Source organism: Setaria viridis, chromosome 7 (genome assembly GCF_005286985.2).
Source record: "Setaria viridis chromosome 7, Setaria_viridis_v4.0, whole genome shotgun sequence".
NCBI classification, from domain to species: Eukaryota; Viridiplantae; Streptophyta; class Magnoliopsida; order Poales; family Poaceae; genus Setaria; species Setaria viridis.
This window is the reverse complement of record NC_048269.2, coordinates 33,793,888-33,814,798: the sequence shown is the minus strand read 5'-3', so window position 1 is coordinate 33,814,798 and position 20,911 is coordinate 33,793,888. Positions and strand designations below refer to the sequence as shown.

Sequence of the window (20,911 nt, the reverse complement as noted above, 5' to 3'; positions counted from 1 at the left end):
CAACCACTTGTTGGCTATATGTGTCGCATACTCCAGGGCAAGGACACAATTCAATCCAGAAATTGCTTGTTGCAAGGTTACCTAGTGGCACGGCAATGCATTCAGATCGATAACGGCAGGACACAGCATACCGACACCCTGTGCTCAGCAGACTAGCCACGTGGCAGCATGTATGCTTTCATCGCTACAACGGTACCAGACTGCAGTTCATGACACAGACCTAGATGAATTCAGAGTGATTCAAATCCACTATCATGACAGTGGGCAATGGCCTCCAGCAAGGGGCATCCCCTGAAACAAAGTTCAAAGTCCTGGTACCAAGCAGAGCACAATGAAAAGGATGAAAGCGACTAAAATTGATCAAATCCAAGATGCAAATCAGTGAAAGGGATATTTAGGGGGCGTTTTCTTCCATTGTCTTATTTTTAGCACGTGTCACATCGAATGTTTAGATACTAATTAGGAGTATTAAACGTAGACTATTTACAAAACTAATTACATAAGTGGAATCTAAACGGCGAGACGAATCTATTAAGCCTAATTAATTCATCATTAGCAAATATTTACTGTAGCAACACATTGTCAAATCATGGACTAATTAGGCTTAATAGATTCGTCTCGCCGTTTAGATTTCACTTATGTAATGGGTTTTGTAAATAGTCTACGTTTAATACTCCTAATTAGTATCTAAACATTCGATGTGGAAGAAAACGGGGCCTTAAGATCGAACCAGTTACGAGAGATGCCTTCACCTATGCGTAAAGCAAAGCCCCAAGTGCTAACACTCAAGACTAAGCAAAACCAGTGACTTCTTGACATTCTTATCGCATCAATTGGGATAAATGGACCGTTACCACTCTACTCACAAAAAAGTTAACATGGAAAGACAACAATAAAGATAAAGAAAAGAACAATGCAAATCTTGTTTGATGATTTTTCAAAAAGGACTATGCTAAGAAAGAACATAAAGCTAAAACAATCAGCATGAGTTTCAAACAGAACATTTGGGTTGTCAAGAACTTACAATCAGAATCATCAGCATGGGGCCATGGAATAAAGTTTAACCAAGTAAGCTGAGAGATCCTCAGAATTCTTACATTCACAATTAGTTTAACTTTTGATGTTTGGACAGAAGCACCATGCTAATAAGCAACTTATTCAGTGAAAAGACCGCTGCCAGCCAGGATTCTTCAAAGCAGAAACATAATGGATAGTCGGCACTAGGAATAAAACTTCAGCTCACCACAAAAGAACTACACACATCTTTCCGTCCTAGTCCATTTTATTTAACAGTATCTGAAGGGTTGATTGTGCTAATCTGCTTAAACTATCAGCTATGTAACCTGATTCGTTTCAGACTTAAAGCATATTGAAGACAGAAATTTTCAGTAAAAGGAATGATGGGGCAGATCTAACTACATAATTATAATATACTTCCTGAAGTAGAGTGAACAGAATATTGCCTTTGAACAATTTGAAGGGTGGAGGCAATCTCAATTCATGAGCTATAGATATGCAGTACAAAGGTTATATGATTCTAAAAGATACCATACATTTTCTACTTAACCCTGAAGTATAAATTTCCCTTTTTGGTTGGGTGTGGGCTTCAGAAAATGATTTAGCCAAAGTAATAAATGACCATAGTATTTTTGTACACTACTTGTGATTTGTGAGTCTTAGTCTACATCCAATCACTAACAGCTGTATTAATAACAGAAAATGGTACCTCCTCTCTTACAGTTACACAGAGAAAAGATTTGTAGTAAAGGCATACTTCCAACAAACAGCTGATGCTCCTCAGTACACAAAAACTAGTTTCTAACCTAAAAGGTTTGCCAGTAAGAATGCAGTCCTTACACGAGATGACTATTTCTCCATCTTACATAACATGCCACCATTCCAGTTCACACCACTGGACACCATCACCATGTCACTGCAATGATAATTGAATCGCGGCAATGGAGAACAAGAAGTAGCTAGACTTATTCATGGCAAACAGTCAGCTCAACTTAGAAACTAACTCCTATACTAGATGGAGAAAAGAGCACGGTACTCATTGGCCTCATGAGCCATTTCTTCCATGCTTCTATCTTTCCTCTCAATGTCCAGGTCAAGTTTCTCCTTCAATTCTTTCTCTTTCACATCAATCTATTATACCAAGGAAAAGGGTAAGCTTTATTGGATCAGACATCATAATAAAATAACATGATTGATAGAAAACTATGCCACGTACCGCATCATATATTTCATCATTTTTCTCGAAATCCCCTTTCTTCCTCGGGATGACATGAATGTGGACATGTGGAACTGTTTGGCCAGCTTGAGGACCATCCTGATAAGTAATATCACTTGTTAATACGCAATTTCATGTGCATCATCACATAATATAACAGTAAGAGGTCCATAACAAGCTAATCAAAGGTATGAACAGTAAAAAAGAAAAAAAAAGAATTAGCACAGGTTGTGTGACATAGTATATATGTGATATTTTCCACAATGTTCATCAATATCACAGTTTAGACATCCAAACAGGACACTTCTATTTGCATAAATTTGGGCTACTGAGTATTGAAAGGATGAGCTCACTACAACAATAAAATTGAAGTGGTAGACCACACCTGAATAGCAAAGGTAAGCGAAGATGCTTTATGGTGCTTCTCAAGACGTACGCCGACTTCCTTTGCAGTAACCCATAAGTCACTTGTCTCATCAGAACTTAGATCAGCGAATCTTTTCACTTCACGCTTGGGGCACACAAGAACATGTATGTACCGTCAAGGAAAAAATGATGCATATAGAATAACACATTTTTCTCAATATGTGATGTATCAAACTTTGAGCCAAATAAATTTATTCAGGTGGGATTATGAGTTATGACTAGGGATGGCAATCCGACCCAGTGTGGGTGCCCACAGGTTTGGCACCCAATGGGTGCGGGTGTGGGTGTAAAATTTAGCCCATGGGTTGAAACCTGACCCGACCCGTATTGAGATGGGTTGGGCATGGGTGTAAGATTTCACCCATGGGTGCCCAATGGGTGCCCATTTCTTAAGATCTTGGTCCCTAACCTTTGTCTAAGTATTGAACTAATACTAATGTATTGGACTTTTGATGTTTAATTTTGATGTATCATGGGCTATAAGGTGAAAGTCTGAACCGCTACCTTGCTAGAATATAGTGAAGTTGAATTGTTGATGTATCATGTAATGTTAGACGAAAAAAGTTTGGCTTGGAAACATTGCTAGACTATTCTTTTTTATCCAACATGAAAGTTTGGTTTCCTACTTCAGTATGTTGGCCAAATTGTATTTTGTGTGTCAAATTTGTACTATATTACTTGATCTTGTATGATCATGCTGGTATATTTTATAAAATTTTATTCCTTTGAACAGACCTAGTGGGTGCCCAACACCCAACGGGTGCCCTGTGGGTGCGGGTGTGGGTGCAAAAATCCACCCATTAGACATTATGGGTGTGGGTGTAGATAAATGTGATGGGTCTCATTATGGGTGGGTTTTGCTCCACCCGCACCTGACCCGACCCATTGCCATCCCTAGTTATGACAGCTTTGCACTAAATGAGAACACAACAAAAATTGATTCACAACTCCAGTTCCAATAAAGTTTTCCTCTAATGAATTCCACTCAAGTTGAAAACATACAGCTATACTGCTAGTGGATTTGTTGCATGATGAAGAAAAAAAATATATCATGGCACAGAACTGCAGATCGTTTATGAAGTCAGTGGCTCAACAAAACACAGTCAATCTCACTAAATAAATACCTACGGTAACTTGATCCCCTAGAGACTTGGTAATCAGGTCCAAAGAGAAGAGAACCAACGCAAAGGTTTGACAAAAAAATGTCACTGCTCAGTTTCTTTTATGTTTGTTTGAGTCCTTCTTATGAACTTTACTGGAGCAGAAGCCAGCAATTCAAGCAAGTCTAATCAATGGCCCATAGAGAAACCAGCAGCACAGGCATGTGAGTGGAAAAACTGTAAAACTGCTGAAATATAACTTCCAAGAGAGCACAGAAGCCACTTTGCTGAAATAAAAGGATATGACCTGCATAAGAAAGATTTGTATGGTTAGGAAAAAAGCTGGAGAACACAAACAGGTAAAAATGATATGCAATGCAGTGGCATGGTTTCAAGCTTTACAAAGCTTGACGCAACCCGCAAGACCACAACAAAGCGTAGTCAGTAGTCAGATTGGATCAAGTAGCATCAGATTGCAGGGAACTTGGTTCAAATTCCCAGCCAAGCATAAGACATTGCCCATATTCCTTGCCTGCCGAAACTACCCGGTGGTACACTGGTGCCTGGCTGAATTTATTATTACAGGAGAGCAATGGTTCTCAATATAAAAGCTTTACTGAGCATTTGGGACTCGCTGTTTGATCAATGTGACTTTCATCAGTCACATTTCCGCAAGAAAGCTGGAAATTTTTCCCTCTTTCTCTCGCGATGACTAATGTTCTAGCAACAACAAGCCAAAAAATGCTTGATATGGCGTAGTGACAAAGTGAGCAGATGCCGGAGTGGCGGCGGGTACAGCAGCCAAGCAAAGCATCTGCAAAGGCGAAGTGAAAAGAGAGAAGGGAATAATACCCGGGAGGAGGGGGCGGAGGTTGACCATGGCGTAGGAGAGGGGCGTGGCGTGGAAGACCTCCCTGGCGTCGATCTTGTAGGGCCCGAACTTGTAGGAGGAGACCTCCATCCCCGGCGACGGCGGTGGGTAAAGCTGGGAAGAGGAAGAGGAGGAGACGGCGCGCGGGTGCGGCAGGCGGCGAAGGAAGCGAGGAGGCGGAGCGAGTGAGAGTGGGAGGACGGCACGCGAGCACAGCACGGAGAAACCACCAAGCAAGCATCCGGATGGAAGCGCTGTCACGGCGACGGAGCCGGCCGGAGAGGAAAGCAATGAAGGACAGGAGGGCACAGTTGTGGGCTTTGAAAAGGGTTGGGCCTCGACTTAGAGGCCCACTCGAGCGCTTTGCTGATGGGCCTGCTGCAGTGCCCGCCTTTTAGCCCAAGCATTGCGACGCACGTAGATGAGCAGAGGAGCAAAAGCTGAAAAGGCGATACTACCATGAAACCGTTGACTGGCTGCTAGTACCATGCAAGCTCAAAAGTGATGAGCAGAGTGCGACGCAGAAGGTGGGAGAAGGAACCAGATTGACTTTGTGGTCGCAGCAAAGTCAATCTAGCTAGCAAGGGTAGGGGTATGATGATGATTCATGAACATCCACTAACTGGAGGCAAAGCATGCATACTGAAGTGAAATCCCCACCAACCAAATATTCAGTGCAAGTGCGCAACGTTGTCCTCACACACTCGCATGCAAAGAAAGGCAAGCTTCACTAATCGTTTGTTAGGTTGACATTATCCAAGTTGCACGTATGTAATTGCACTCTTCTAGTACATGATGGTAGTGCATGCCACGTCAATTTTCCATTGAATCGTGGATTAATTTTGATATGACACATACGAGAAAGCACTATAGTTGCATGCATGGGATCATTATTATATTTATTTGGTCAAACAAAGTAATTAAAGAGTTGTGCAATGGAAGGCAAGTGTACGTCAGGTGAAGTAGTCAACAGCTAGCAGCAATCGATCAGGAACCAGCCCCAGCGCTGCGATAAAAAAAAAAAGATTATCCAAGTAAGCTTTTGTAGGCCCCTAGTCTAGCACTTGGATGCTCCAAAGGTTTTCTATTCCTTCTGGATAGATGAAACGTTGACCCAAATGCATCTCCCTTTTGGTGCTCTAAATATATAGTTTATTTGCAAATCAAAGCAAAAAAGGTAGCAGTACATGTACATGTCTCCTATACTGTTGCAGCAAGTGCAACGACCTTTTTTAGCTCCTCCCCAACTGTCTTCAGTCAGATGAAACAAACTTTAGAAGAAAATCATTGGTGCTGAATTTCAGATGTCATTTTCACGCGCACCAGGGGAAAAACTGCAACTTGGAGCATTTGGATTGGAGACTGGATTTCGTTATTGATGAAGCATGTTCAAATTGGAATGTCCTGTCAAAAGAAGCAGAGAACAGTATTGCACCATATTCAGAAAACTGTGGGCATTACAGTGCTGCAAATGGTGATACAGAGAAAATTAAATATCAAGCAAAACACAGATGTATACATTACGTCTTACTTAATGACCTGACACTTTTTTTAAAAAAAGTTAAAGGACCTGACACTTGTGGCGGCAATACGATAGCGAGGTGCATTGCATGCGGGAATTATCATCAGAACTGAGGTATCGAGAAATTAAAAGCAGCTTAATTTGCTGTCTTATTACTTACCCGCTGGAATGGCCACGTGGCTTGTTTGGATGTTGCGCTGTGACACTGACAGCAGCGCCGTTGCCGTGGGCCGTGGCTAGCTACATCAGCTGCTCGAATTTTTTTTATTTTAACCTTTTTTAATCTAAAATTTTATAAATAACCCCTATATTTCCAAAAACTAGTCATTTTGGTCACGACAAGCTCCGTGGTGCGACTAATAGTTGAGTCACACCATTTAAGTCATGCCACATGCAATGACGTGACCAATGTACACGGTGGTATTGGGAAAAAGTCAACTACGACGTAGGGTTGACGTGGCGGAGCTAATCACGCCAAGCTATCTGGCGTGAGAGCCTGGCGTGACTCTCCTGCTAGCTGGCTGGCCATGCTCCTAAGTCCTAAAGTGCACAAAAATGCATCTCATTTAACTATATTTTAATTTTTATTTTAATTAGTAAATAAGAGGAGTTTAACTTTCAATTGGGCGCTGCAACTCCTTTATCTAATATCTAACCAATAACACTTAGCCTATTTAGAAATTGGATTTCTCATTTTCACACTTTGATTTGGAGTGCAAATTCTTAAAATGAAACGCACGTTGAGTTTGGTGAATTGAAGAGTTTATTTACTAATTAAAATCAAAATCAAAATATAGTTAAATGAGATGCATTTTTTGCACTTTAGGACTTAGCATGGCCAGCCAGCTAGCAGGAGAGTCACGCTAGGCTCTCTTGGTGTGACTGAGTCACGCCAGATGGTTTGGCGTGACTACCTCCACCATGTCAGCGTCACGTCGTAGTTGATTTTTTTTCAATACCACTGTGTATATTGGTCACGCTATTGTATGTGGCGTGATTCAAGTATTAGTCGTGTCATGGAGCTTGGCGTGACCAGAGTTAGTTTTTGGAAATATAGATTGTAAGCGGTTATTTATAAATTTTAGATTAAAAGGGTTAAAATAAAAAAATCCAGCTGCTCCCTGCCAATTTTACATGCCGCGTGCCTGTCTCTATTGTTGTCCTACATGTGGGTGTCCGCCTGCAAAACATGCGAGATCAAACCATGTTTGCTTGCCAGGGAACAAAGGGTCACGGCAAGTGTGCGTGCGCCACCTGTGGCAAATGAAGTAGCTAGCAGACAACGTAAATCGTGCTACTACTATACATCAGATCGAGGCAGCTTCTATTCGATGTACGTACGAGATAATGCATGCATGCACTGCACGGAAATGTGTAGCCACCCCAGGCTGGCCCCAGTCTCGATTCACGGACAGTACACATCTCGTTGTTGTTTATGCAACTAACGGCGCAGAGTATCATCGAGTACTCCCCCCAACTCTGCTAGTCTCAAGTTGCAGTGCGAGGGAGCTGCACTGCACGCACATGCATGCCCTTACAACTTTAGATTTTCCATGGGCTTACAACATAATATTGTAACAAATAATAAGGCAATTACGTACTCAATCAAAATTTTGTTTCAGAAATCTTAACTTCTAAGTACATGCATGCATGTTTACAATGAATTTCTACCATATCAAAGAAAAAACTTCATCATATTTATTTTCATGAGAGTTGCATTGCACCCAAAATTTGTTCCAAGTGCCACATAGGAGCAGCATCAGAATGTCTATCTCCAGGGATTTATCCTTGAACAGTATAATACTCTTATCTGAATCGTAGCAGTTAGGCTAGCAAGAGCTTTTCTGTGGCTGATTGGTTTGCTCATCAAACATTCTTTAAAAACACCGGATAATATTTTTAGCTAAGACCAACATGCGCATCCATATCCAGAGAAGAAAGTAGAGCAGCATTGATGAGGGCTCCACCAATTAGTCATGTAACGGATCTAAAAGTAATAATGGAAGTTTAAAAACGACCATTAATCATTGTAGATCAAAGCCCTTTCCTTCCAGGTGCAACGCACGCCCTGATGCCCATGTCTTCAGTTGCTACGCATCATCACAAAAATAGGGATGTCCACCAATATATAGGTAATATTGGTCCAGGCCACCGGATCTCAGCAGGGGACTATTCAAACATGAATGCATCATGCATGACAGACTAGCTGTATACTGCACAAGTTGTACCCAGATGGACCTAGCTGGGTGCATATTCATGCAAGCTGATGAGCGAAAAGCTATCCAAGAAAAAATAAAGGAAAAAAAAAACAGAGAGGGAATTAGAATGAAACTATAGCGTTTCCAGCTACTATATGTGATGGTAGCAGGAGCCAAATAACGGACGACTCTTGATAATCGTACACGCGTCACCAAAGACTCGGGAGAAATTAAAGCTCAAAGTAGCATCAATTTTCCCTGACCAAATTAAAAGCTAATACAGGGGATGATCTGCGAGTGCTACAAAACAAAAGGGATCGAGTTGCCACCTTGAACACATTTTTCTTATCTTTCCTGGACTCCAGCCCCTTGCTATATACAGGAGATACCGAATTCTCATGTTCTTAGCCACATGCATCATAGCATGTAGTAGATGTTAGGATACCTTTTCTATTCCATCATCATCTAAAAAAGGATAATCAATTTATTTCTAACTAATACCACTCTAGAAAACCAACATGTATGGATATTATACATACTCTCGTAGGGGGTAAATTGTGTAAAAGAAATAGGGGTGGGCATTCGGTTTTAACCGACTATTCGGTTCGGTTTTTTGATGTTTACGGTGTACCAGAAAACCAAAAACTAACGTGTTCGGTATCAGTAATGTAACTCAGTTAGAATAAATAATAATTATTGGGATAAAATCATAAAGATCACAAACTGATTTACCTTCTTCAAGCTTGGCCGATTCTTCGGTGTTCTCTTCAATACTAATATATTCAGGCTCACGGTCACTTGCACAAATGAGTCTCTCAACCATTGTTGATGTGAGGGAGCTTCTGATGTCATCAAGAATCCGTCCATCGGAACTAAACACCGACTCTGATGCAACTATGGAGATAGGGATAACTAAGAGATCCCGAGCCATGTGAGATAGAATTGGAAATCTATTTTCATTGTCCTTCCAGTACTTAAGAATGTCAAACCTTTCTTATCCTCCTCATTATCTTCCGAGAAGTACTTCTCAATTTCAGACTTGACTGTGACATTTCCACCACCATTGCTGCTCATCTGTTGATCAATGATAGACCTCATCAAGCTTTTGCTCTTTGATTCTGGTTCTTGAGAATCATTAGGTGCCTGTACCTCATCACTTGAAGCATACATATTTCTGTACTCTTCGAACAAGGAGGAAAAAAATGTTCACTGTTTCCCACAACTTCTCTCCAATTTCATCACCAAACATCACCATAGTAGCCATCTTTATGTAATTTGAATGTTTATACTTTGGATCAACAGCCACACAGAAGAAGATAACCAAGTTAACCAACTGATCCCCCTTATCTTTCTCACCTCTCTTCTCTCTGTCAGACCGTTTCTCTTCATACTTCTCCCCAAAATACTTGTAATACTTCACTAGCATCCTCTTACCTATTTCCTAACACAATCTATCTTCAATATGACACCAATTTCACAGCAAGATCAAAACATCCACAATCTTATGGAAGAAGGTGTTAACGCAAAGAGTAAGCTCATAGAAATGCTTAAGTAGGATATCTTCCTAACTTTCTCCTAATCTTATTTTACATGAACTCCAGGACCTTCACTTTTTAATTCTAGCTATAGTATGGGTCCTCATCACTGTACCTTTGAAATGCCTTTTCATACTTCTGTGCAGCATTTAACATAAGGTACGTTGAGTTCCATCGAGTGCAAACATCTAGGTTTAAAAAATCTTTGGTCTGAATTTTTGCTAATTCAGCATATTTCTTCAAATATACTAGCCTAGATGTTCCACCCTTGATGAACTTAACAGCAGCACAGACAAGAGTAATAGAAGTATCAATTTCCTTTAACCCTTCAGTCATAATCAAGTTGAGAATATATGCAACGCATCTCATATGTAAGTATTCCCCTTCAGCAAAGGTACCATTGATTCATTCAAGATCCTCCTCATATAATTTATTACATTGTTATTTGCACTAGTATTGTCTACTGCTATAGTAAAGACTTTATCAATCCCTCGGGAAGCCAAGCAACTCTCTAAGTGTTTTCCAATGTCTTCCCTTCCATGGCCCCTTGAGGGGAAAAAACCAATGATTTTCTTATGCAGGTTCCAATTTTTATCAATAAAATGTGCTGTCACGCACGTGTAGTTTTGCTTGGTGTTAGCTGTCCATGTATCAGTTGTGAGGCTAACTCTTTCACAGTGTTATTCGAAAAAATTCTGGAGCTTTTCTTTCTGGACATCATGCACTTTCACACAATTTCTAGTGGTTGTTCTTCTAGAGGGCATAACAAATTTTGGGCACGCTTTGGCCATAAACTTTCTAAGACCAGAGTGTTCATATGCGGCAAAAGGCTGCTCATCTTCAATTAACATCTCCGCAAAACTAATTTTCAGTTCATCAAGATCAAATTTTCATATAGATACAGTACCAATACTACTATTTCCAGGACTACATATCAGTTGCAAAGTGCCTTATTTATCAACTACTTTCTTGTTTAGATTCTTTTTGCAGACTCTTAAGTGGGCATTCAGAAAGAACGTACCATTTGTCTTTGCATCGCACTCCATAGTACTTGCACTTGGCCTTCTCCTCCCCACTTGCAACCTTAACCTTGGTAAAGTGGTTCTAGGCATCTGATCTTGGAACCATGGCTTTCCTTTTTTTGCTTTCTTTCTATGCATCCCCTTCCCTGGCTACTGCTCCTCCTCCTCCTTGTCTACCTCTATCACTTCTTTCACTTGATTTGCCACGGTTTCTTCAATATCCCCCATCTACAAATGAAAAGCATGGGGATTCATAGATCAATCACTGAATCAGCAACAATGAAGATAGCCAAGCTGGATAGGAGAAGTTGAACAGGAGGAGACGAAGAGTACATAACATACGTTGGAGGATTCCTCTGTTGTTGCCGCTGTTGTACCGGTCGATGTGGGTTGTGGTGCCACCCGCCGGCCCGCCGCAATCCTCCTGCCGGCTCACCGCCCGCCGCAGATCCTCCCACCTGCGTTGCGTGCGTGTGCCTGCTAGGCCACTGCGCCATTGAGGTGTGCTCGCGTGGAGGGGAGCCGCCACCGTGGTCCGTGGTCCGTCAAGCCGAGCAGTGCTGGAGTCGCCGCCGCATGTCCGGCCTGGCGCGTGGGCTTGGAAGATAGAATAGCGTTAGGGTTTGCGCCGAGCAGTGCTGGAGTCGCCGCCGCATGGCCAGCCTGGCGCGTGGGCTTGGAAGATAGAATAGCGTTAGGGTTTGCTGGTGGAGTGTGTAGAGTGTGGGATATTTGCTTGTCAGTTTGGGCTGAGGTGGGCCAAAATACTCAAGCTATCGGCCTACTTGGGCAGCTGGGCTGTGGCCTGCGTGCTGGATCAGCTAAGGTTCGGTTGTTCAGTTTATTCGGTTCGGTACAGTACTAAAACCGAAACCGAAACCGAACTCTGCTGGATTTGAAACCGACACCGAACCGAACAAACCGAAAACCAACATTTTAGTTCGGTTGAGTATTTTTTTCGGTTCGGTTTTAAAAGTGCCCAGCCCTAAAAAGAAACATTTAGCAAGATTAACTGAGTATACGAAATATTGGAAAACTGACATGCAAGCTTGGAAATATTGGAAAAAAACAAATTACACACAAGTCAACACATGAACTTTTTGAGTTTTCATGCTTTTGCGTGGTGCTAGACTACGGCACATTGACACATCTTTCGCCTAAACTCCTGTGCAAGGTCTACATATATCACAATCACATCCGTACCATATCTTCAAATTTGTCGGCTGTCGGCTCAGTCTCTTATATCTTGTAGACACTTTTAAAGGTAAAATATATACGTGCGCATTCATATCGGTGAACGTACATGCGAGTACGAAAGCGTCCGTGTTTGTGCTATGTTTCGCAAAAGAAGGAAGGAACCTAAAAAGTCATAAGCTATGCGATCATGAAAAAAGAAAAAGCAAAAGTACTGTATCACTGCACAAGCAGTACATGTGACGCCCCTAAGAAGATGACCCTTCATGACCGTGTTGTTGATTTGTCTGTCAACAACTTTTACGCTCTCCGTACCATTTCCGCTATCCCAAACTTTCTTTGTCGCTTTATTATTTGCCGACCATTGTCAATGGAGGGAGAATAACTTTGCATTGCAGCTTCAGTGACGGAAGTGGATTAACAGGTCGGAATGAAGTGTTGGGCGGCGAGGAATAAGTTCTTCCACCGAAAACGCTGCACGCCTAGCTATGAATTGGCTCTAGCTAGCTTACGAATATCCTGATTCCTGCACCGAGACTACACGCCTAACGAATTCCGTCCATGAAAACCGGTTTGGAAAATTGAAGAGTGGATGAACAAATATTCATATTTCGATCACATGCAGCAGCTTGACGAGTTCCGGTGCCCCCATGCGCTGAGGTCGTCAGCAAAGATCACTTTTTTGAAGGCAGGGGAGGTCTCCCGGACAGAGCAGAGCAGAGCTGCAACCGCTCCCAGTCCCAGTCCATGAGCAGAGCAGAGGCCAGCACATGCGATGCGATCCGCGCTCATTTCTCGCCGTCTCCTCCGCGTCCGCAGCCGCCCAGCCAATTCACAGCCCCCACTTCCCCAGCCGGTATAAATTCCCCACCCCTCTCGTTGCCCTCCTCCCCACCTCCAATCCCAATTCCGAAGCTCCAAGCGCAGCAAGCAGAGTAGAAACCAAAGCCATCTCAGCTCACAACTGAAAGAGAAACAGAGGAGCAGCCATGGGCAAGGTGCATCCCAACGCCGTCGCGCCAGAGCCCGCCACAACCACCGTCAGACGATCGGCCGAGGAGGAGGCGCCGGCGGTGCTGACGGTGTGGCGCAAGTCCCTGCTCTTCAACTGCGACGGCTTCACCGTCTTCGACGCCAAGGGCGACCTCGCCTTCCGCGTCGACTGCTATGGCTCCAGCCGCCGCCGCGCCGAGGTCGTCCTCATGGACGTCGCGGGGAAGCCGCTCCTCACCGTCCGCCGCAAGAGGCTCAGCCTCCTCGGGGAGCACTGGGTCATCTACGACGGCGACGCCGCCGACGCAGCAGCAGGCAAAGCCAAGCCGCTCCTCTCCGTCCGGCGCCACGTCAGCCTCAAAGCTTCCAGCAAGACGCTAGCGCACGTCACGCCCATGGCCTCTGCTGCTACCTCCGCGGCGTTCAAGGTGGAGGGCTCGTACGGGCGGCGTGCCTGCGCGGTGCGCGACGCGCGCGGGGACGCGGTGGCCGAGGTGCGCCGGAAGGAGTCGGTGGGCGACGACGTGTTCCGGCTGGTGGCGGACCCCCGCCTGGGCGCGCCGCTGGCCATGGGGCTCGTCATCGCCCTCGACGAGATGTTCGCCGGCGGCCGTGGCTCGGCGCGGTCCCTGCTGCGCAGGACATGGTCGGCGTAGCTAGCTACTAGAAACGCCGACGCCAATGGTTGGCCAGGGCCACTTCTCCATCTGACGCAATATGTACAGACCCGATCGATTGTTAGCGGCATGCAGCAGAGTTTTAGCGTGCTGGCTGCTAGTACTGCGGAGGGCCTATAGCTATAGCTAGTGTGCCACATCACATCCATTCATCGGTTAGCTACTTTTGTTTTTGCTTCGTCGTTCTTCCGAAGTAAACTCAAAAGTGGTGACAAGAATGCGATGAACTGAAGAAGGTGAAAGAAGCAAGAAGAAGAACAGTGCCAGTGAACGGGAGAGATGAAGTACAAAATCTCTGGATTGTTGAATTGAGATCTCTCAAAGGAGACTCTGGAGAATTAATGGTAGACTGAAATAAATAATTAACTTGTTCCAGACTACATATAGCATCTCCCATACTATTGTTCTGCTCATCATCTACTAGAATACGAGAGACGACAAGTCATGGTCACGGTAGTAGTGGATGCTGCGTGGGTTTTCCATTCCATGGACAGTAGTAACCCATCGAGCACTAGTAGCTTGGATTTGATATGGCAAATGCTACTTGCTGTGCATCAAGAGTCAACAGGTGCTTTGCAACCGATTACGATCATCACCAACCCCAACCCGTGATAAAAAAGAAAAGAAAAGGATTTTAGGTGCCACTGGCAGATTTATTTAATTATTAGCATGGAATTGGATGCCCCAGGGGTTCTTATTTCGGTTCATGGATGAAAGAGAAACGACAATGCGACGGAATGCAAGAAGAAGATGGATTCAGAGATGCATGTGTCATACTTGCGTCCAACATCTGCAGTGACCACATACATGCTTGCTTCATTGGATCGATGGTGCGCTGCTGCTGTATGTGACTAGATGGTAGAGTGCGGCATTCGGCTGGCTGTCCCCTGCAAAGCTTACATGCATGCTGCGTGCCCTGTCCATTGCTTCTCCCATGCACCATAGCAAGCGTATGGTTACAGCTACAAGGCACATGCGAACACATAGCGCCGGCCGGCCAACTGACATCTGTATGGTCAGTCTGCTATTGTTTTCAACTGCTTGCCACCGGTTCTTTGCATGTGTAACAACAGTGTACCTGATATATATTTTCGCTACCTGTTGATGGGCTTGGCGGCCCATCGAATGTACAAGATGACAAGAGACACTGTCGACTATACTCCAGGTTTGCATGGGCGGAAGGGGAACAGAACCGCGTGCAACTATAATGAATCGCTTAACTTGCTACAGCTAGCCTTGTGTTTGTTTGGTAGCCACTGCTCAAGGACGTGTCACTCGAAGCCATCTCGAGGCGCGTTGCGATGCAATGCAAAACCCTAATATGTATATGATCGTATCGACCCGTCCAGGTTCTGAGCACTCCAATCCTCCTCTACGTCCAGTGTATATCGATGATTGATCAACTCGTCTCTGGGATACACTTGTCCCTTAGCTCGCGTGCGGTGTGGGGCGGGGTGCAAATTATTAACAAGTTCCTCTGTTGCTCGTGTTTCATCCATGGCCCGCCGCGTGTTCCTTCTCATTGTCATGGTAGGCGATATGTCCATTAACACCGAGCCTCCTCTGAACTATGGTGACTTCGTTAATCTCAAGGTTTACTACTGACTAAATCTTACGAGTACAGATGAGTGTGTGTGCATGTGAGTGTGTCTGTAGTGCATAGTATATAGGAATAGTATCCCATTGCTTTTAATTATCCTCGACAACATATAATGATAACAACACAGAGGGCATGTGAAGAATGTCTTCATAAAGGATATCTCCTCTGAAGAGTTCCATGGCTATCAGAATCAAATTATTAGCTCGCTACCAAGTATATGCCTAGCTCGCTACCAAGTATATGCCGGCGGAGCAGATCGGTGCAGCATTTGTTCCATGTCAACCTTGCACCTTCATCCAAATTTAGTGCTGCATCTTAGCCAAAATAACTAGGACCAGCATATATGCAACTAGATCATGCAAGTTGGATCCATACATGTGGAGATCAAGAATAATTTTGCTTGTGCGCACATATGGGGTTATTAGATTAGAGATCTATATATATTGATCAATTCAATCAATAATCATTTCATACCATAACAAAAATCATCTTGTAAATAAAATAGATAGAAGTAGGTAGCAGCTTGTACCCTATAGCAAGAACTTTTCTATAACAGATTGCTTTGTTCAATTTTTTTTAGCTGTGGATAATAGGCTAAAATCGGCGTGCATGTTGTGCATCCATATCTGGAGAAGGAAGTATAATTTTGAGGGTTTCCACCAATCACTCATGGATCACAGAAGCAACCAACCATCATTCTTGGAAGATGTGCCTTCTCTTCTTCTACATACGTGCAATTAATTCATATGCCCTCATGCCCATGTCTTCAGTTGTTAGATAATAACCCAAAAAAATCATCATCCACCACACGAAACAAAAAGTGTTTAATTTAATTACACGCTCAGTCACAGATAGCTGCAAAATTTTAGCACAAAATGTACTCGGTGGAGGCTACCCTTTTCACTCTCTTCTGAAAAATGTCTTTTGATGTCCATCTGTTGCAATTTACAACTTCTATGCTAATTTTACTCGAGATATAGCGCAAACCATGTCCTATGACACCTTTTACCACCAAATAGGCAGCTATAAACAATGCCATATTGGAATAGACCAATAACCATGGAAACGGTTCAAATCTGAATGTATGATTGACTACATAATCCATGCATGGTTGTTTGATCAACAGGTAAAATGAAACCAGTCATGGATAGAGATAGAAGACAAGAAAGGACGACTACTCACAGATCGAATCCAAGTACGTTCCGCCATTTTCGATGGATCCATACCATACACGGGTTAGGAAATAATCGAGAGAAAGCTCGAAGCATCATCCATGTCCCTTGACCAGATTAAAAGATGCTACAGGCTAGGGAATACAATCTGCGAATGGTTCCAACAAAAAGGGAATTGCACATGGCACCCTGACACACATTTTCCTTTCTTATCTGGACTCCGCCACTGACCTTGACCTCTGATGCTATTAATAGTACCGTCGGGAGGCATGATATACCAAATTCTCTCGTGGTATTATTTAAAAAAAATCTCTCGTGGTTATTGTTGTAATTTTGGTTAGTTACAAGATGACAATTTTTCTCTAAAATTTCTCATGAAATATACCAAACTCCAAGGTGTATGTGCTGAGTTTGTCGACCTCAAAATATATAGGTGGTCACGAGGGTAGGATGACGTGCATAAATTGTTCGTAGCAATATAGGTTCCAGCGAGAGTGAGTGTCCATGTAATCATGTATGTTTTGGGAAAAAATACAAGCATTATCCATAATTTTATTTGGGAGATGTGCCGTTGAAAGTAAGTGTTTCGTGTGCGTGGATACGTAGCAGAGCATCACTGCATGGTACACTGTAGAAGCAGTACACGTGCGACGGTCTGTTGCTTTGGAGGCAACTTTTAAAATCTTGTCGATCTGTAGCCATTCCTCGTTATCTCAAACCTTCCCTTTCTTGCCGACCGTCTATGTGCTAGTAGTGGAGTGTTTGATACACCTCCTATAAAGTTTTTTATCTTTGAATACTAATTAGAAATATTAAATATAGACTAATTACAAAATAAATTGCATAGATGAAGTCTAATTCGCGAGACGAATCTATTAAACTTAATTAGTTCATGATTTGACAATGTGATGCTACCGTAACCATTTGCCAATGATGAATTAATTAGATTTAATAGATTCGTCTCGCAAATTAGTATAGAAATTTTGCAGTTAGTTTTATAATTAGCTCATGAAGTGTCACGGGTAAAGTCTAGCAGCTAGGATCACCCCTAAATCCAGAATCACTTTGCATGTTCAGTACTGTGACGAAAGTGGATGGGATCAATCGGCCTGCCTGCGTGTCCATCCATGCAGGGCTGGACAGCGTGTGAGGTCAGAGAGCCCGGCGGTCACTTGTCGCATCGATCCCTTGGGCACGCCAGGCCGGGGGGTGGGACGGGATGGGATGGGATGGTCTCCCGAAACCACCCCACCACCGCCCGCGTCAGCCGCCGTCTCGATCGTCTCGTCCGCAGCCGCCCACGCACTCACCCACCAAGACAATCCCGGCCAGTATATAAATTCCCCACACCTCTCGTCCTCTTCCACCTCCGCCAACTCGGATCCGGCACCTCCCCAAGCTGCCTCCACAGTCCACACCCAGAGCAGAGCACACATGCCTTTGCCTTTCTCTCCTCTATTCTATCGATCGCCGGACAAGAAAATGGCCAAGGTGCACCCCAACGCCGCCGACCCAGCTGAGCCGCCCTCGCCGGCGCCAGAGGTGGAGGAGCCGCCCACGGTGCTGACGGTGTGGCGCAAGTCGCTGCTCTTCAACTGCGACGGCTTCACCGTCTTCGACGCCAAGGGCGACCTCGCCTTCCGCGTCGACTGCTACGGCTCCGGCCGGCGCCGCGCCGAGGTCGTGCTCATGGACGTCGCGGGCAAGCCGCTCCTCACCGTCCGCCGCAAGAGGCTCAGCTTCCTAGCGGAGCACTGGGTCATCTACGACGGCGACGCCGCGGAAGACGAATCCTCCAGGCCGCTCCTCTCCGTCCGACGCCACGTCAGCCTCCGCGCCTCCAAGGCGCTGGCGCACGTCACGCCCCACGCCGCCTCTGCTACCTCCGCGACGTACGTGGTGGAGGGGTCGTACGGGCGGCGGGCCTGCGCGGTGCGCGACGCGCGCGGGGACGCGGTGGCCGAGGTGCGCCGGAAGGAGTCGGTGGGCGACGACGTGTTCCGGCTGGTGGCGGATCCCCACCTGGGCGCACCGCTCGCCATGGGCCTCGTCATCGCCCTCGACGAGATGTTCGCCGGCGGCCGTGGCAGGTCGGCGCGGTCGTCCCTGCTGCGCAGGACATGGTCGGCGTAGCAGCATAAACGCGGCTGCCAAGGACACCACATGTACAGAACGCCTCTACAGAGACGGTGGAGATTAGCGATTAGCATTTAGCAGGCAGGCTCTGTTTCTTGTAGTCAGCCGCAGCTACCTCATTCTGTCTCTTGTACAAACACACTACCTCAATTCTTTTTGGTTGCCTTCAATTCCTTGATCGTCATAGTCTTCTTCCTCCAGGATTAATGTTTTGAGCTTCATTTTGTTGATTCATCTTTTAAATTCAGAGTTTGATACAGATACTAAGAAACAGTACCACAAAACAGTTGGGAACTCTGAGCTTGCCTTGTACAGTACTGTACACACTGCAGTGCGTCTCTAGCTAGTGTCCGTCCTATATACAGTATGATTCAAGACAACATGCTAGTAGATGCTAAAGGGAACAAAACATTTGCCCGTCTTATTATCTCTTCGATCGCCTAACCCAAAGAACAGAAGCAGCAACTTGTGAACTATTTTGCTGAATAGAATAATTCATTCCCCATCAGCATTCGTTTCCCGTGGGCTGCTCGATCATGCTTGCTTCTCTGAATCTCTGGGAGGGAGGCCGTTAACATCGTGCAAGCACAAGCAGAACAGACGGAGACCTGCCCAGAGGCCGTTAATGGAATGTGTGCTCTCAATCAATCTCTCCTACTAGGCTAGCCAATTCTCATTTGGCGAAGAAATACGAGGATTATTCTTTGTTCTCAGCCAGATTGTCATTTTCATGTGCTCAACTTTTCCTCTTTTTTCTAGCCGAAATGGAACAACCTTTTCAGGAACGTGTGTGCACTTTTGTTGACTAGCATTCTCCTGCATGCATGTTCTTGTGTTTATGATTAGAAGCAAGGATGCATCTTGTTAATTAGATTGCACAAATTAAACTCTGTGCATATTTTCATTTTCATATCGAGGACGCCGCTGCTGGTGTGCTTTTACACTTCTCTGTCTTCAATGCGGTATTATTCTATTTGTTTATGTATTTTTGAACATTTATTTTTCACTTTAGCACTTTGACCTTATTAAAGTGGTACCTGAACTGACATCATAATAAAAAAATGAGGCTTATCAATTTATTTGTGTGCTAAGACTCATGTTTTATATTCTTTTTTCCCTATCAAATTCAGGATTGTAAGATATCATAACAAATGAGCTCCATTAATGTTATGTGCCTACCAGCTAACCACTTCCTATATATGCACTTATTTTTTCTTAATGAAGGTATCATAAGTTATTCAAAGATTTTTTTTCAATCATTCAATATGTTGTCCTTTAATTTAAGGCTCTTATTTAGTGTTGTTCCAAAGGCTATTGGATGCTCGAGCTTTTCTTTAGAACAACTCGATGGTTCTCATACGCTATAAATACACACTACACGTAAGAGCTATAGTTATCTTTGCAGTCAAGTATTGTATAGGAGTACTTGGTGTTAGCACCTCCAACACAAAAGCTTGCTCATGATATGGCAAGCATTAAACTTCAACTCATGGTCCTTGTTGGTGTAGTTTTTAATCATGTTTACATCACATCAAGATTGGGGTGAGCAAGATTGTTATGATGATAAGAAAACTATTAAGAGGGTATGCATCGATACCATCGAAATTATAACAATTCGTACAATCAAGAGATAGTAATAACAATGCATCAAGAGATTAGTTTGAAACAGAGGGAATATTAATTAGTATATGAACAAATAACAAAGATCAAATATAATAAGCTCTTTATTAGCCGTGGGATTACAAAGTATCTATATATAATAAGAAATTTTAGTTAGCTGTGGGCTTACAAAGTTATAGGATGTAGATCGATAGATGGAGATGCCCTGAAAACCATTAGCTGAATTGTCAGTTTTCATCATAGATGATGCCGAACGGAATGTGTGCTCTCGATCTCTCTTTCTCTCTTAGTACGACGACTATAGCTAGGTTAGCCAAATCTCATTTTGCAAAGAAATACGAGGAGTTATGTTGACTGAGCAGCGTAGTTTCTTTGTGCAGAGAGCCACATTGTCAGCTTTCAGGTGGTGAACTTTTGCACTTTTTTTTCTAGCCGAAATGGGAGAAGTTTTCCAGGAAAAATGCGCGTACTTTTGTTGCCTAATATTCTCCTGCATGCAAGTCCTTGTGTCCATCAATAGAAGGAAGGATGCAGTGTATTCTCGCGTGCCTTGTCCGTCCTTGATTGAGCATGGGGTATGTATGGGGATGGGCTTATGACCCGAAGCTCGCT

At 44.0% G+C, this 20,911-nt stretch overlaps 3 protein-coding genes across 3 annotated transcripts; 2 read left to right on the top strand and 1 right to left on the bottom strand.

Moving 5' to 3' along the window:
• Positions 1-1,682: 1,682 nt before the first annotated feature.
• On the bottom strand, positions 1,683-4,870 carry LOC117864930 (bifunctional bis(5'-adenosyl)-triphosphatase/adenylylsulfatase FHIT). Its single transcript, XM_034748998.2, has 4 exons — positions 4,610-4,870; positions 2,619-2,765; positions 2,234-2,332; positions 1,683-2,148 (listed from the first exon to the last, which is right to left on the bottom strand). Exons 1-4 carry the CDS (start codon positions 4,718-4,720, stop codon positions 2,029-2,031), a joined length of 477 nt encoding a protein of 158 aa, XP_034604889.2. The 5' UTR covers positions 4,721-4,870; the 3' UTR covers positions 1,683-2,028.
• Positions 4,871-12,716: 7,846 nt separating this feature from the next.
• Positions 12,717-14,151, top strand: LOC117862960 (protein LURP-one-related 8). Its single transcript, XM_034746518.2, has one exon. The coding sequence runs from the start codon at positions 13,091-13,093 to the stop codon at positions 13,748-13,750; it is 660 nt and encodes a 219-aa protein (XP_034602409.1). The 5' UTR covers positions 12,717-13,090; the 3' UTR covers positions 13,751-14,151.
• A 3,566-nt stretch (positions 14,152-17,717) lies between these two features.
• On the top strand, positions 17,718-18,849 carry LOC117865135 (protein LURP-one-related 8). Its single transcript, XM_034749254.2, has one exon. It carries the CDS (start codon positions 17,768-17,770, stop codon positions 18,674-18,676), a length of 909 nt encoding a protein of 302 aa, XP_034605145.2. The 5' UTR covers positions 17,718-17,767; the 3' UTR covers positions 18,677-18,849.
• The last annotated feature ends 2,062 nt before the right edge of the window (positions 18,850-20,911 follow it).

Excerpts from the sequence above, each read along its gene's own strand:
- LOC117864930 (XM_034748998.2), bottom strand. The coding sequence starts at position 4,720 with ATGGAGGTCTCCTCCTACAAGTTCGGGCCCTACAAGATCGACGCCAGG. Across the intron at positions 2,766-4,609 it reads TCCGCCCCCTCCTCCCGGGT|CATGTTCTTGTGTGCCCCAA; the intron begins ATTATTCCCTTC and ends TGACGGTACATA. Across the intron at positions 2,333-2,618 it reads CGCTTACCTTTGCTATTCAG|GATGGTCCTCAAGCTGGCCA; the intron begins GTGTGGTCTACC and ends ATTACTTATCAG.
- LOC117862960 (XM_034746518.2), top strand. The coding sequence starts at position 13,091 with ATGGGCAAGGTGCATCCCAACGCCGTCGCGCCAGAGCCCGCCACAACC.
- LOC117865135 (XM_034749254.2), top strand. The coding sequence starts at position 17,768 with ATGGGATGGTCTCCCGAAACCACCCCACCACCGCCCGCGTCAGCCGCC.